This window comes from Aspergillus campestris, assembly GCF_002847485.1.
Source record: "Aspergillus campestris IBT 28561 chromosome Unknown P168scaffold_5, whole genome shotgun sequence".
NCBI classification, from domain to species: Eukaryota; Fungi; Ascomycota; class Eurotiomycetes; order Eurotiales; family Aspergillaceae; genus Aspergillus; species Aspergillus campestris.
In genome coordinates, this window is record NW_020194340.1 from 897715 (window position 1) to 913270 (window position 15556).

Consider the following 15556-nt stretch of genomic DNA (forward strand, 5'->3'; position numbering starts at 1 on the left):
CGCTCCACAGTCCATCGAGCTTCCCCGCCTCCCCCCTGGTTCTCACGTCATCATGAAACATGCAACCACAGCAAGCGATTGGATCTCGTCACACATGTTGATGTAGCTGCAGTGCCGAATGCACGTTTCCTGTAGCCAAGCCCCGTGTTCTGCAGTCCGCAGCGGTTCAGCAAAGCGCGGTCCGCAGCATTATGCAGCTAGAGTAGCCCCGCATCACTATCACAGACATGAGAGGGTAGTATTTGTCAATGGGATCTGCAGCAATTGTGTTTAAGTAGCCGATGTCTGCAGTCTGCAGGACACCCCCGCCGTTACCTCCACGACAGACGTTCCAATCCACACTATCAAATCTTCACACACTCCACAAGCCACCAAAATGGCCCTCGATGCAGAAGCGACCTCGCATCTCCGCGGGATTGTAGACAAGGCCTGCGAGAACCAAGAAACTGGTATTCCTGGGGCCACAGTCGTGGTCGTTGGTAAAGATGGGAAGGAGTTGTTCGCCCACTCTGCCGGTAAACGTGGCTCGGGGTCCAAAGAACCCATGACCCTAGACCACATCTTCTGGATTGCATCTTGCACAAAGATGATAGTGGGGATCGCCTGCATGCAGTTGGTGGAGCAGGGAATTTTCAAGCTGGACGACGGGACCCAGATAGAAACTCTTTGTCCTGAACTGAAAAGCCTCAAGGTCTTACGTCCAGATGGGAGTCTTGAAGAGAAGAAAAAAGAGATTACACTGCGCATGCTGCTGACCCATACGTCCGGATTTGGATACTCCATGTTCAGTGAAAGATTGAAAGAATGGTCGTTGCCAGTCGGCCTGGATGAATTTTCCGGACGGATCGAAGATGTGACGCAACCTTTGCTTTTCCAGCCAGGCGAAGGCTGGGAATACGGAGTGAGTACCCCATATCTAGGAGCGCTATATATTGCTAACTAAAGTAGCTTGGTCTTGACTGGGCGGGGATCGCACTCGAGCGTGTAACAGGGTTGAGGCTCGACACCTACCTCCAGAAACACGTTTTTCAGCCGATTGGTATCCACGACATGTCGATGATCCCGAGTCTCGACATGCGTGGGAGGCTAGCATATATGAATGCCAAAAATTCCGACGGCACACTGAGGGCCAGAGACCATCCTCTCCGAGCCCCACTGGTTGTTGATCCGGACAATGAAGCCGAAGTCGCCCGGATCTTAAACAGCGGTGGCGCGGGCTTGTTCGCTAAGCCGCAGGAATACTGCAGTGAGTAGTACCTTTAGAATCTATCAGCCGGTGTTCACGAGCTGACAAGTTATTGCTGCAGAGGTTCTAGCGGTCCTGCTGAACGATGGAACGTGCCCAACCACAGGCAGCAAATTGCTGCGCAAGGAAACTGTCGACGAGATGTTTTCCAACCAAATCCCACAGTTCCCCAATTACAGCCGCCAGGGCATACCTACTGGCAAACCAGACCTGACCAATGCAATTTCAGAGTTGTACCCAGTACCTGGAAATCCGCCACAAGGCTGGGGTCTCACGTTCATGCTGGCCAATGGCAGCGGGACAGGACGGTCGAGTGGAACAGGGCACTGGGCTGGACTGCCGAATCTGTGGTGGTGGGCAGATCGGGAGAAGGGCGTTGCAGGAATTGTCTGTACGCAAATTCTGCCCTTTTTGAATGCTGAGGTTCTTGGTCTATGGGTAGCCGTTGAGATGGAGGTTTATAAAGCTCTTGGCCAGTGAGATTGGAGAAGTTTCTGATGCCAACTCAACCAATCCTCTCATCTGAGGTGAAAGATGGAGGTAAAGTTATATGTTATTTGCAAACTTGGATACCACTTGACATAGTACAATTTGATTATAACAGGAGCTGAGTGATATTTGAAGATCGAGTGAAAGATGGAGTGAATGGCAGCGAATGTAAACAGTTAGACTATTTGGTCTGTCCCGGACAAAGAAATAAATCTAAACTTTCCCACCGTATTTCCTATTTGTTCAAACCTACTCAAACCTTTGCTCAACACATCACTGATTTTTGCAGCTTTATAGGTCCCATTTATATGATTGACGATCCAAAAGCTGCATCACGAATGCCTACGTCCATTCTAGGGAGCTGGCCTGCGGCAAAGACTGAAACTGTCACAAAGACCATCATTATTATAATATTTATATGTACAAAGTCAGCAGAGAAAATAGAATATCTATTTCTCCATCCTGGAATACCCGCGCATGGGCCGCCACGACGCATCAGACCGCGTATCATCCTGGTAGGTGACATGCACGTCCGTAATCTGCGTGATACCCAGCGGTGGGTTTTCTCTCCCCCTGACCTGGAACACGTCCAAGCCATGCGACGACACATGGTGCCACCAGCCACTGGCTGAGTACACTCCACGCCTGAAGGGATCTGTGGCGACAGCCGAGCGCGCGGGCCGGGCGCGAACCTTGTCTGTCGGGTCGGGCGACTCCTGGGAGCTAAAGAAGTTGGGGAAAACGTATTGCAGGGGTTGCTTGAAGGCTGGGAGGCACGCGCAGATGATGCCCGTGTTGGCTTCGATCACACTCCAGGTTACAGCCGGGATGGGTCCGCTAGTCGCGTCCTTGACCTCGTTATCGGCTGACTCGGCGAGTGTGGTGGTGCGGATGATGCTAATAACGCAGACACTGTTCTATGGTCAGTACGGATAGATGAATGGGGAGCTTGAGGAGAAGTCGACACGTACAATGCGCCTAGGGCAATTATGCCAACAAGTCCGAACCTCTTTGCGCGCGGAAGCCGTAGCTGGGAGATTGGGTACAAAGGCATGATGAGGATGAGCGCGTCGCAAACGATGTTGATTATTGCGTACGAAAGCCACTGCGCTTTGGTGTCGACACAGTTCGGATTCGTGATCGACTTGTCCCAGAAATAGGCGACGGGCCGGCATTGGAAGATGGTGACCAGAATATAGCCGAGACCCCAGGAGTTTAAAAAGGCGATGCCGGCAAAGCAGAGCCAACGGAAGACGGGCTGGATGAAGATGCGCAGATACAGGCAGAGGAAGGAGGTCTTGTTGATGGTGATGACGACCTTATACATAACTTGCGCGACAAATATCCACTGCAAAATTAATTTCCAGACATGGCAGAGGAAAGTATGCGACGTACCTTGAGGGCTACCTCCCGGTTATGTTCGGAGAGATCCCTTGAATGTTTGCCATATCCATGATGTACCGCCATACACTGGGTCACCGATAGGAGGATCGAACCGATCTGTTTCGATTAGCCGACGCCTCGACCTCAACCTTGCACCGGGGACCTACTAGAGATGCCAGGATCATCCAATCGTCTGTTCCTAACCCCCGATAGTGAAATCGGACCGCTAGTCGCGTCATCACAAACATTCCCGCGATTATAACGAACACCACGCTACAGACCCAGAGGGGAAAGCCGCGATTGGGCACCTCCGGGGTGCTCAATCCGATCTCGTACGCCATTTGAAAGGGACTGATGGGTGATTTTGCGCAGAACAGGGCGGCCCGGCCAATATTTAACGGAGTGGGATGGTAGAAACGAGACAAGACTATGCGTGCCATGCTCGGATCCAAGGTTCCGGCTCCATCGACCAACGTGGTCAGGCTCCATGCCAATTTCCTCGACATGGTCACTGGCATACGTGATTTTTGTTCGAGATATTGTTTGGTAGAAATTATGCGCAAGAAAGCAACCGCGATGAACAATGATTAAACCTGCCTGGGTGCAATGGATCCTCGGACTGAAGAATGGTTTGATTGGATTGAGCAAAGACCGGCCCGCAATGGTACCCACGTTCGAGTCTCCACAAACGTCGGGCTCGACTGGGCGATTCTGGCACGAACCATCAATTCAATAACGGCTGTAATTGAAAATGTTTCGAGCCGCTGGGTCGGTGGTCTATGTGAGACGACACTGGGATTCTTTCGGCCTTGATCCACCTAAAGAACTTGATAACTGTGTGCGACACAATCTACTTGCTGATCCACCAGCTTCCTTCATCTGTTTTACCGGTTTCCTCCGCGCGACAGTTAAGCTACTGACATTCACAATAGATCTCGGCGATTTCTCCTGTCGAATCAATATTGGAACACATAGCGCCATGCGTTGACGTATCTGCAAGATAGGAGAAAACTAGTTCCGTCATGATCTGCAGCTCGAAACCAGGCCCAACCTATTCAGGAAGTCTCCAGAGATTGATTCAATGCCAGCCAATTCTTGTTGGGTATATTAGTTAGGTTAAGCCCTATACCAATCGTTGATCATCGTTTTGGCGTAGCAGTCATGATTTCTGGGAGATATACTGCCTTTTAATCACTTGCACTCATATCTGCATCGAAGCTAGGACTAGATTAAGGCAGGTGACTGGCCAAGCCCTAGTCCGCGATATGACCACCAGCCAAGGTCACCTCCCAACAGCAACACTCACGAGTCATGCAAACCAACACCCACGACAGTCATAGGAAAATGACAGCCGTAGAATGAAGTCAGTAGTGTCTCCGCCAATTTTTCGTCCGATACAAACCGCCACCGGCGCAAGGGCGCGGCTTAAACCCCGAGTGCGGCTCCAACGCCGACCCCATCAATCGATCGAGCTTAGCGCACGGGCAGGACGCTAAGAATTCTCAGGAGCCCAACATATGAAAGCATCCTGCCTTTGTATTCATTTCGAAAAGATCGAAAACACGCAACCATGAAGTTGACGGTCGGGGTTACTACTTGGCTGCTCGGCTTACACAGCGTGCTAGGTCAAGTCGGCGCGCCCGTCCGAACCAGCAGTGGATTGATTGAGGGCCACGCAGCCGCTCGACGACCAAGCGTGTCGGAGTACCTGGGGATCCCCTATGCTGAGCCCCCAATCGGGGACCTCCGGTTTGTGCCGCCGGTTGTATATAGCGCCAACGACACGATTCGCGCGGCGAAATATGTATGTGACTTTTATTTTATTTTACTTTTACCTCAATTATTTCCCCTGTCGAATCTCTGACTGGAACAGAGCCCGTAGGTACTGCCGTTTGTTTCTCTGGTGATCGGGCGACAGTTTTAACGTCAGGTATCAATAAACAGAGACTGTCCGGGAATCGTCGGTACCACTCCCGACTACCCCGGGTTTAGGCCGCAAGCCCCTCGCATCTTCAAATCGTTTGCGCAGCAATTGAACACTCCGCAGAGCGAGGACTGTCTGTATTTGAATGTGTGGACCAGACCGAGCGACGCCCGGAAGCCCGTCCTTCTATTCATCCATGGTGGCCGTACGCGCTGTCTCTACCCCGCCGATGTCAGAACAGACTGACAGGAGTAGGTTTCACCCTGGGTGGTGCCCATAGTCCCTACTACGATGGACAGGCACTGGCCGATGAGAAGGATGTGGTCGTAGTAACCTTCAAGTAGGTGTCACATCAATCGCAGAACCTGCAACAGAAAACTGACAAGGTTCAGCTACCGCCTCAATATCTTTGGATTCTCCGGCGCGCCAGGGTTCCCCCAGAACGTCGGACTTCTGGACCAGCGGATGGCCGTCGAATGGGTGCATCGAAACATCGCAGATTTTGGTGGCGATCCTAACCGTATTACGATCTTCGGGCAGTCGGTCGGCGGTTCCTCAGTCGACTACTACTCGTATGCATGGACCGAGGAGCCACTGGTGAATGGCCTCATCTCGCACTCCGGAACCGCACTCAGCTTTGAGCCTAACTCTGCCGATCTGTCGGCCAGCTATTTCTTCCACGTTTCTGAAACGCTAAATTGCGGTGACGCCCAGATAGAAACCGAGAAAGCCGTCCAGTGTATTCGCCAGAGACCCTTCCAAGAAATTCTGAAAGCTGTCGCGAAGGTCCCTCCCGCCGATTCGCCAACACTACCCCAGCCTGTCTTCCATCCCACCATTGACGGCATCACCGTGTTCGATGACTATCCTGCACGCTCCGCAGCCGGCAAATTCATCCACGCAGTCAGTTCCAACCTCCACGTCGCACTATGCACTCTCGCTGACTATCTTCTCCAGCCATACCTTTTCACAATGACCGACAGAGAATCTGGCTATTACCGCATCAACGCGTTCGCAGCCAACATCTCCCGACCCGACGCCGTCTGGGACCGCTTCGACCTAGCCGCCTTCACATGCTCGACCGGCCAGGCAGCCGCCGACCGCGTATCCCACGGCGTGCCGACCTGGCACTCGCGCTATTTTGGCGACTGGCCCAGTCAGCGCCTGTACCCGACCAGTGGGGCTTATCACGGCAGCGACCTGCCCCTTCTCTTTGGAACGACCGAGGAGGTGACTGGGCTGCCGCCTAGCGTTAACCAGCATCGCTTTTCGATATATATGATGTCAGCGTGGGTGGCTTTCGCGGCTGATCCGCATGAGGGTCTGAGTCGGCTTGGGTGGCCTGGGTACGAACCGGGTGGTATGTTTATCATTATCATTGTTGTCGTTGCTTGCGCCTATTGACCTGCGTGAGTGGTTACTGACTTTAGCAGCAAAAACGTTGGTCGGGCTGGCTCATCACAATGGTGCTACTGCTAGATTGCTTGACCCGGAGGAGTTTCAAAGGGAGTGTGCGTCGCTCAATGGTACTTATCCTGGCAAGGGGGCATTCTAAATCATTCATGTTTAAGAGTGGAAAACCCCGATCATCCTGTCCTTTTAGCAGAACAATGATTGCTACATGGCCGATGGCCGGAGGACAAAGTCGCCCTGGGGATTGTATACCGAGTGTTTTCAATGATATATATCATGGACCCCTGATGCCACATCTGCTTGGGATATTTAGCGAGAATTCTCATGTGCATACTGATTTCTATTGCTCGTACATATATGGCTCTTGGTTTTGTTTATAAGGCGGCTAGAAGTTTCCTGATGCAACCAGCCCAACAATGCACATACCCAAGGCAGATCGCGTGTTAGCCCAGCCAAGACTGCGGTGTATCTGCATTATGTCCCACTGGGTCTCTCTTAGATGGCCAATAGTATGGGCTTCATTGACCGCGTCATGTTTCCATCAGGTCCAGTGACAAACAAGGCTGTGTGGATCACGTGCTTTACCAAGCGGGGTGGCATCGGTGCCATCTACGTCAATTCTAGCCTTCTAGACAGATGTATCATCTGCTAATACTAGCTCCCAGAAACCGCAACCATGTGCGAGATGGAGATGTCAGACCAAGTCTCTAACCAAGTCCAGCCGACAGATGGTGAACCCGATATTGGGCGGATCGCACCCAATCTTGAGCGAATCGACCCCGACGGAGACGTCATTCTTTCCGTCGCAGGGCCGAACAGCACGGCGCGGTTTCTCGTGTCATCGAAGATACTTAGCATGGCCTCCCCGGTGTTCGCTAGTCTATTCAAACCCAATTTCTACGAAGGTGCGCAGATGGCGAGCTGCAGCTGCCCCACAATAGCCCTTCATGAAGACGACTCAGCAGCCATGCGAACCATCATCAGCATCCTGCACTACCAGGGACCACCGCCGGGCGACGATATGATTGCCGAGGAACTCGCCGCGCTTGCAATTCACTGTGATAAATATGACTGTGTCAGGGCACTCCTGCCTTGGACGTACAAATGGTTCAACGATTTACAACGTGCCAAGACTGCAGAAGAATATGGCTACCTCCTCCTTGCGGCGCATTTTTTCAGGTCCTCGGCAGCGTTCACCCGAATATCTGCAAAGGCCCAGACGCAGCTCCCATTGAACTTCTCAGCCATATGGGAGACAAGGGATATCTTAAGCCTTTTACCCGACGGGCTCCACAGTGAGTCTTACCTATACGCATTCTAGAAGCCACCCAGCCAATGACAGAATGAATGAATAATTGACCTGACCGCAACAAACAGCTGAACTCACAAGGCGGGTCCGGCAACTTCTGTACAAACTGCAAGAAGAAGTTCATACCATGGAGGGCGTCCTGCGAAACAAGCAAACGTGCTACGTCATGCAGCAGCTACTATGCACAGAATGTGGGAGGAGTCACCCCAGCTCCGCGCGAAAGTGCCATGCCTGCAGCAACAGAGACCTGCTGAACAAATACTGTACCAGTGAGTTCCGCATTGCGGAGTACTTTGCATTATTGGGGAAATCAGGCCTCTGGCCTTCGCTGGAGCCGTTTCAACGCTGTTCTGCAGACGAGATAGTGTCGATGGTTTCGAGGATAGGGATCCACCTCAAACACGGTTGCTCGGCCACGTCCTGCCCTCTGGAGTCGGTGTTGAACATGTTGGTCAGTTGCGTTAACAGGATCATTGGTACTGTTAAAGGACTGGACCTGTATCCTCTTCATCAAGTCTCGTGAATCGAGACATAGAGCTTATGTACGTGTATGGGATGAGTTATCAAAGCTGGACAGAAAATAACCCAAAACAGATAATTCACTCGACACTTTGATTCGGTAAGGGGGTATGATTAAAGAAGAATATCAACCATTTGAAGCCTTTTCCGAGCATATCCGACCATTTCTTCCAGCGGACACAGCCATTCAAAGAGTATGCAAACCTAGTATAAGAACCAACCCATATATACAGTAGAAAACAAGAAAAGATCAACACAAACTCCCCATCTCCCTCCAATACGGCTCCAAATTATCCAAAAACGCCCACCTCAACCCCTTAGCCCACTCACTCCCCCTCCACCCATTCAACGCCTCCGGAAAATGCGGCACCACGTCGCGCACCTGCGCATCGTGCGCAATAATCACCAGCACCTCATCCAAAGCATCCACCTCCTGCAACTTATCGCGCGTCTTCATCGCAAGCGGGATATCGTATCCAAAGGTCATGTCGAACAGCGGCTGGTTCGGCTTGCGGCCGCGGCTCGTCTGGAGGGATTCCCACGCGTGGCCGGGACAGATGGTGTATCCTGGACGGTTGCTGGACGAGGTGGAGAAGGGCGGAATGGTGACTGTCTCGGGGATCGGCCGCTGCGGGGAAGGGCGGAAGATGGCGGCGTTGTGGCAGACGTCGCCGCCGAGGAGGATGAAAGTGGGGTTGGGGCTGGGGGTGGTGCGGGCTAGGCCGCAGAGGTGGCCGATGGCGTGGCCGGGGGTGTCGAGGAGGTAGAAGGAGCCGTCGGCAAAGTAGTCGTAGGCGCGAAAGGGGCCGATTTGGAGGGTGTTGGGACCGGTGAATGTTATTTCGCGTAGGTTGCGGTTTCTATTTCACTATAGTGAGCTTGGTTTGGCTTGGTCTGGCTTGATTTGGGGGTTTTAGGGAGAGAGGAAAAGAAGTGCGGGGAGCCATACGCGTAGTCGCTTTCTGAGATGGGGGAGTCGGGGTTGGCGGGCGCCCCTGGGAGTAGGGCTTCTTTGAACCCTGGCCCCACGACGAGGTCGGTAGTTGGGGGGAAGGTGGATGGGTCGCCGATATGGTCCCAGTGCCAGTGACTGCAGTATACTGTTAATTAATTGACTGGTTCAACGGGATAAAACCATCAAAAAGAAATTACCTCCATATCACCGCCTCCACATCCTCTCCCCGCACGCCGTTCTCGGCCAGAATGTCAGCCACGTTCTTCTCCACCTGGATGTTATATCCTGTCGTCGGAATGTACGAGGCAATCTTTGGCGAGTAGTTTTGGTAATCTTTGCGGATGCCTAGGTCCCAGACCAATTTGCGACCAGACGCTGCGTGTTCTAACAGAAAGGAAAATGAGGGGAAGTCGGCGTGGGACTCCATGCCCGGCACCGCCGGGGCCATGAAGCGGTGGAGGCGGGAGGGGCCGGCATTGACGGGGTTGATGAGTTTAACACTGAGTGTGGATTGACTGGAGGGGATCATTTTTGTTATCTGCGCTTCTTGATATAGCTGTAAAGGAAATGGTGATAACGATGGTATAGAGAGGATATATAAAGTTAGGGTTAGTAGGCATCAGCCGACTGCCGGATAGCCGTGCGGGGGTTATCCTGGACGGGAATGGTGCACAGAATAGCTACACCCCGGCTCTACACTAGCTAGAAGTATCTACAGCAGTAAATAGTGTGTTCAAAGAAGACCCTCCATGCCAAACAAGTCCACCAACTCAAACGTCAGCAGCTCCTCCACCCCCACCTCTTCCGCGCCCATCACCTCCCCACCCGCGCCGCTCCCCAACAACCACCCCGTAATCTCACTCGTCTCAGCCGACGCAAACGGGAAATAACCCCTCCAGTCAATCCCCTGGGCAGCGCTAATATCGTCCATTTCGCCCGGTGGGATCGCATCTTCGGTATCGCTAATCGTGCGAAGCCTCTCAAACCCCCGGAGAAAGACGTTCGCCGTCGGCCACATCGCGCGCAGCTCGCGCAGCGTGAGCACCACGGACTCGATATCGGCTTCTGCGGCGCGCGAGAGGTGGCTTATCTGGCGCGCGTGCAGCAGCGCGACGAGCGCCATGCTGCAGTACCAGCATGTGATGCCCATTAGATACCGGATGTGGCCGCGCAGGAGACAGTCGCGCAGGATGCGTGCGATGCATGATGCGGCGACCATGGCGGCTGGGTAGGCCCTGGGCAGGGCGGATGGGGTCCGGCTGAGATGGAGTACGATCACCGTGGAGAGATAAGGGAGGTGGAGTTGGTGGACGTTGCGGTCGAATTTGGTGGTGGTCGATGAAAGGAAGTCCAGGCGCAGGTGCATGGGGGTCTCGTGAGCCCAAGCAAGTAGCTCGCGGGCGAGCCCTATGGGGAATGGCGTGCTGATGATGTTGTCGGGGCCGGTGCGTTGGAGATGCTTTGCGATGGCGCCGATGGTGCTGCAGAGGTTGATCCATCGCAGGAAGATCTCTGCTTGAACGCCGCGCTGGCGCTCGGGGAAGTCGTGGATGGTGGGGGGCGGGATGGTACAGTCTGCGGGGTCAATCACGCAGGGGCGAGATTGGCAGAGGGCTGTCAGGCGTTCTCGGGCCTGGCACTTTGTTAAACTTGACATCTTGAGCAGAGAGGAGGGCGGGAGACTGACAAAGAAAGTCCACCAAATTCGGCGCCGCAAGCCGGGATCAACTTGGGAGCGCACCATCTGCTCTGGTCGTGGCTCGCGATGAAACCCGCCATGCTGAGCGTGTCGAATGGCCACGGTCGTCCACCACCAGGAAGTGTCGCGATGCACACGCGATGGCGGACGGGGGCTCCACCAGTACGTCAGCGAAATCGCTTTCAAACACATAAGCAGGTTCGGCTCTTTATCGCCATAGAATAACTGCTTCATGCGGTCGTAGTACGTGGCAGGATCGGCGTGCTGGATCACTGGCGGCTTGATATGGCCAGCTGCTAGGCCTAGCGCATTGGCTACCAGTGGCGATTGGGCAAGGTCATGCTGGATAGTGTCGTAGTCAAATACAGGACACCACGTAGAACAGCTCTCGAAGAACGTCTCCTGGAACGCCTGCTGCAGGTCTCGTGGCGGGAGATCGTGCTTCTCTGGAGACGGGGGCGCTTGACGCCGTTGTCCGTCTGCGTCTGAGCGGATTTCAGATCCGTACACGACTTCGTAGTTGACTTCACCGAGATAGCTGTCTGCTGCGTCGTCGGCAGTAGTGATACGCTCAGTAGTCGCGATTGAATGATTTTCTGGGACTGATGTCGGCATACAGGCCGGATCGAACAGACTAGGATAGGCCCCCTCTGGAATGATCGGTGCTAGCCGGGTCTGACTAGATGTCTCATTGCTGACCTCTGTCCCCTGGGGAGGTGTGAGAGGCTGATCCTGTTCGCCGACATCCAGCGGTGGATCCGGCTGCGCTCCGGCAATGGATTCGTCTAGTCGTCTCGGTCGCTCCCGTCGGCACCTCTTGGAGGGACGAATGCTGGCAAGAATTACTTTCGCTTCACGTCATGACAGACAGCAAGTGTCCTCTCGCATACCTGCAGCTAACGCCGATAGAGGCACAGTTGGTACATTTGCCGAAGCCTTGGCCGCTTGTTTCTTGCAGGTCGCATTTTATCTGTCGAGATTAGCCTTGGTTAAGGTGTCGTACGGTCTTGGACTACCTTTTTCTCATGGCACCATACACAGACAATCACCGCTCGTCGTCGTCTTGTCTGTGGTGGCTTGAAAGTGTGGAACCGATACCCGTCCGCCATGTTGCTGGGCGATGAGAAACTGGCAACATCTTGGGTGTGGGTCAATTTACGGAGTCTGGGGAAATGCGGGGGGAGTTGAGCATAGTGACAGCAACACGGTCTAATCCCGAGATAAGAAAGAGTACGTTCCCATCACTGACTACTCTGCTATCTGGTATCTTGCCCTAGTGAAAGCTACCTCAGGCAGTTACTAACCCTAGCCCAAGCATATCTACTCACCCCAGTCTATATCTCTAGCAAAGATACTAATCCCAATGTTTAAGTCCAAAGGGGTTGCTCGTTGATAATAAGACGGTATATCCAGCCCGGTACATACTGTAGTGTCCGGCAATCGGCAATACCGCGTCGTGATAGCCGAGGCTTCCCCGCAGACATACCTGGACTATCGTCCGGACGATCACCGCGTTAGAGTGAGTTGGAGTGACGTAGAAAAGACAGCTATACCCACGCCATGAGATAGGCCGCATCTCATCGTAGTATAGACTCCACAACATAATAGACTAAACACAATAATGGACTTCACAGAGTACAGCGGACCCAGCCCGGAATGGATCGCGTTAGAGGCGACCCTCCCTCCACCCCCAAAGCAGAGCCTCGAGGAATTGAAGGTCTTCTCAAACAACCACCGCGAGGCAGCCTCAGCAGAAGCAATGATCAAAGAAGGTATGTACACCCACTCTTACCACAAACATTTGCAGCGCAACTAACAGCGTCAGGTCTTGATTCCCAGGTGACAATCAAAGACCACACCGTTCCCGCGCGGGACGGCCACCCGCTAGAAGGACGCAGCTACCGGCCCTCCGGCGCACCCCCATCGGAAGTCCTCCCCGTCTTCATCTATCTCCACGGCGGGGGCTTCCTCTTTGGAACGCTGAGCTCCGAAGACGCCGCCTGCGCACGCATAGTCGCCACCCTCGCCGCCGCAGGATGCCCCATCGTTGTCTTCAACCTCAACTACCGCCACACCCCGGAGTACCCGGCTCCTGTGGCATGGACCGACACCGAAGACGCCTTCCACTGGGTGCACGACCACCTCTCCGAGATCGGAGGCGACGGCGACCAGGTCATAGTGGGTGGGGTCTCAGCAGGGGCCCTGCTAACCGTGTCGTTGGCGCTCCAGCAGAATTCGGGGGAAGACGCCAATCTGGCCCAGCGGCCTCGCATTCGAGGCCAGGTACTCATAATCCCGCCTTTGGTCCATCACACGTGTTATGACGGGATGCTGGCGCAGATGCGCGACCCGAGTGTCTCGAGCTTCGTGGAGTGTCGGGATGCGCCAATTCTGCCGGTGGAGAGGATCAAACTGTTTATGAATTTGCTGGGGCCAGCGCCGGATTTGAAGGATCGTAGGTCAAATCCCGGGTATGCGACACCGGAGGAGGTTAGGGGGTTGCCGCCTGCGGTGTTTGGCGTTGCGGGGATGGATCCGCTGCGCGATGAGGGGCTGCTTTTTGCGAAGCTCCTTAGTGAGAATGGGTGAGGTTTTTCTTTGCTTTTCCTCTTATTAGTGTGAATTGGGAAAGGTCGAAGACTGACATGCTGAATAGGGTTCCGACGGATGTGAGCGTGTTTCCGGGTCTGCCTCATGGATTCCGTCGATATGGAGATAAATTGTCGGGATCGAAGAAGTGGGATGATGTGATTACGGATGGGATCAAGTGGGCTTTGGATAAGCCGGAGCCAAATGCTTTCAAGATCAAGGTTCCATGATCAGCTTTATATAGGGCATGGCCTATCGCCTTGGTTAGCTTTTTTTGGATGGTGACACCCAAACAAGAATTACTATCCCTTCTTGCAATACAGAAATTCATAAGAAGTTTATTTACTGAAGTTGTCATAGAATGCTGAGATTTCAGTAATGAAAATCCCGACCAAATGCTGACTTGATATCTTGGTGCAGTGGCTGTCATCGAATAACACACGGAGAGCCAGTATATACATGCAAAAGGCATTGAGGTTAATTGCGCTCCAGGAAACACCTTCAATACAGCTAGTGATAAACTCAACTATGTCCATTACTCTTTGTCGCCCCTTCAGCCGTACGTGTCTTACTCCATCCCACCTGCCATCGATCCTCAATAACACGCAACTGCGTTTCCTGATTGCGCTTCAAGTGTCCCTCCTCAATATGGTCATCCTGCTCAGCATCTTTGAAGCCCTCCTTCGCCACCGACTTGGGCGTGATCATCAGAGAGTGTCCTGTCCTGTCAGCACCATGCTTACCTAGCGTAATAAAGAGGGACACCACCTACCATTAATAGTCTGATCAGTAGCAATCCTCATCATGCACATCGCGACATCCTCCTGCGGCGCAAATTGCACCCCCTTGCGGGTAAGTTCTGCTTCATATTCCGGCGACCGAATCGCACTCTTGATATAACTAGCGGAGGGTGTCAGTACTTCCTCGTGGAGATACTCAACGGGAAGACACTTACCACGGCGCAACGTAGTTGATCCGAATACCCTGTTCCCATGAACTGCGTCTTGCAACGCGCATCAGCCCGCGCAGGCCGTATTTAGTGCACGTGTATTGCCAGTTGGCCTGCGAACGTTTGTTAGCGAGCAAGTTATATATTTCCAGGGAAAGGGGACATACCGGAGAGTCAATCCAAGCCACCATGCTCCCGGTGATGATAAAGCACCGATCCCGCTCGGGAACATCCGGCTGCTTGCGAAAGTAATGTATAGCTAACTTCCACGTATACAGCGTCCCGACCATGTTCACGTCAATGATAGCGAGACCCGGCTTGACTGGAGGGGCATTGGGATCTAGTTACTGTTAACAGTGTGCTCGTCGCAAAAGCGGCATGGGAATGAATGAGGGACGTACCGTCCAACGGCCACAAGTCATCTCCGCTGGCGCGGCTGATGCCTGCGTTCGCGATGACTACGTCACAGCTGCGGTTTGGGGAGTTGGCAATGGCTGCTTCGAAGGTTTGCACCTGTTCTTCCCAGCTAGTGATGTTGCAGTGGACAAATTGGGCGTTCCTAGAATTGGTCAGTCTTGTATAGGTCAAGGGTTTTGGGTATCATACGGGTGGAGCTCCTTTGCGAGGTTGTTGCCGCGCTCGTCGTTAACATCGGCAATAGTGACGAATGCGCTTGTCTTGTTAGTACTGGAATTTGAAGTTCGGGATAGAGCTGAATTACCCTTCTGCGGCGAACGCTCGAACAGTTGACTCGCCCATTCCATTGGCCCCTGGGAGTGGTTAGTCGAGTGATTGCGGTCTCTGGTAGGAAGGGAGATGTACCTCCTGTCACAATTACACTCTTTCCCTTGAGTTGGGCCCTGTCCGGGGGGATAGTGCAATCCACCGGCCCGGTGTATTCGTATTTGGGGAGTGGAGGCATCTCTGAGGTTTGGTCCAAATAGATGTTGTTAAGTTAGTTAGAAGTAAATGTCAATTGATCATTTAGATTTATTTCAGCGTGCCAGTGATTGTTATTTATTGATATCTGAAGCTCCAAGTAGTGATTCAATATATATTCACTAGACAGTCCCCCAGTGCG

General features: G+C 53.2%; 4 protein-coding genes across 4 annotated transcripts; 2 read left to right on the plus strand and 2 right to left on the minus strand.

Annotated features, from left to right (window-relative positions):
• Nucleotides 1-376: 376 nt before the first annotated feature.
• On the plus strand, nt 377-1726 carry P168DRAFT_234779 (serine hydrolase domain-containing protein; the record flags this gene model as incomplete). The annotated part of the gene is made up of 3 exons (XM_024833428.1): nt 377-901; nt 949-1246; nt 1308-1726. The coding sequence occupies 3 exons, from the start codon at nt 377-379 to the stop codon at nt 1724-1726; spliced, it is 1242 nt and encodes a 413-aa protein (XP_024693491.1).
• Nucleotides 1727-2184: 458 nt separating this feature from the next.
• On the minus strand, nt 2185-3459 carry P168DRAFT_234812 (uncharacterized protein; the record flags this gene model as incomplete). Its single annotated transcript, XM_024833429.1, has 4 exons — nt 2185-2647; nt 2707-3083; nt 3131-3235; nt 3286-3459. 4 exons carry the CDS (start codon nt 3457-3459, stop codon nt 2185-2187), a joined length of 1119 nt encoding a protein of 372 aa, XP_024693492.1.
• Nucleotides 3460-4688: 1229 nt separating this feature from the next.
• P168DRAFT_310404 (putative lipase/esterase) lies at nt 4689-13756 on the plus strand (the record flags this gene model as incomplete). Its single annotated transcript, XM_024839392.1, has 9 exons — nt 4689-4922; nt 5049-5247; nt 5298-5382; nt 5435-5945; nt 6000-6402; nt 6476-6568; nt 12572-12709; nt 12745-13522; nt 13594-13756. 9 exons carry the CDS (start codon nt 4689-4691, stop codon nt 13754-13756), a joined length of 2604 nt encoding a protein of 867 aa, XP_024693493.1.
• Nucleotides 13757-14018: 262 nt separating this feature from the next.
• P168DRAFT_251849 (putative short chain dehydrogenase/reductase) lies at nt 14019-15397 on the minus strand (the record flags this gene model as incomplete). The annotated part of the gene is made up of 8 exons (XM_024834287.1): nt 14019-14245; nt 14299-14426; nt 14482-14588; nt 14643-14815; nt 14877-15034; nt 15082-15147; nt 15197-15245; nt 15298-15397. 8 exons carry the CDS (start codon nt 15395-15397, stop codon nt 14049-14051), a joined length of 978 nt encoding a protein of 325 aa, XP_024693494.1. The 3' UTR covers nt 14019-14048.
• Nucleotides 15398-15556: the final 159 nt, after the last annotated feature.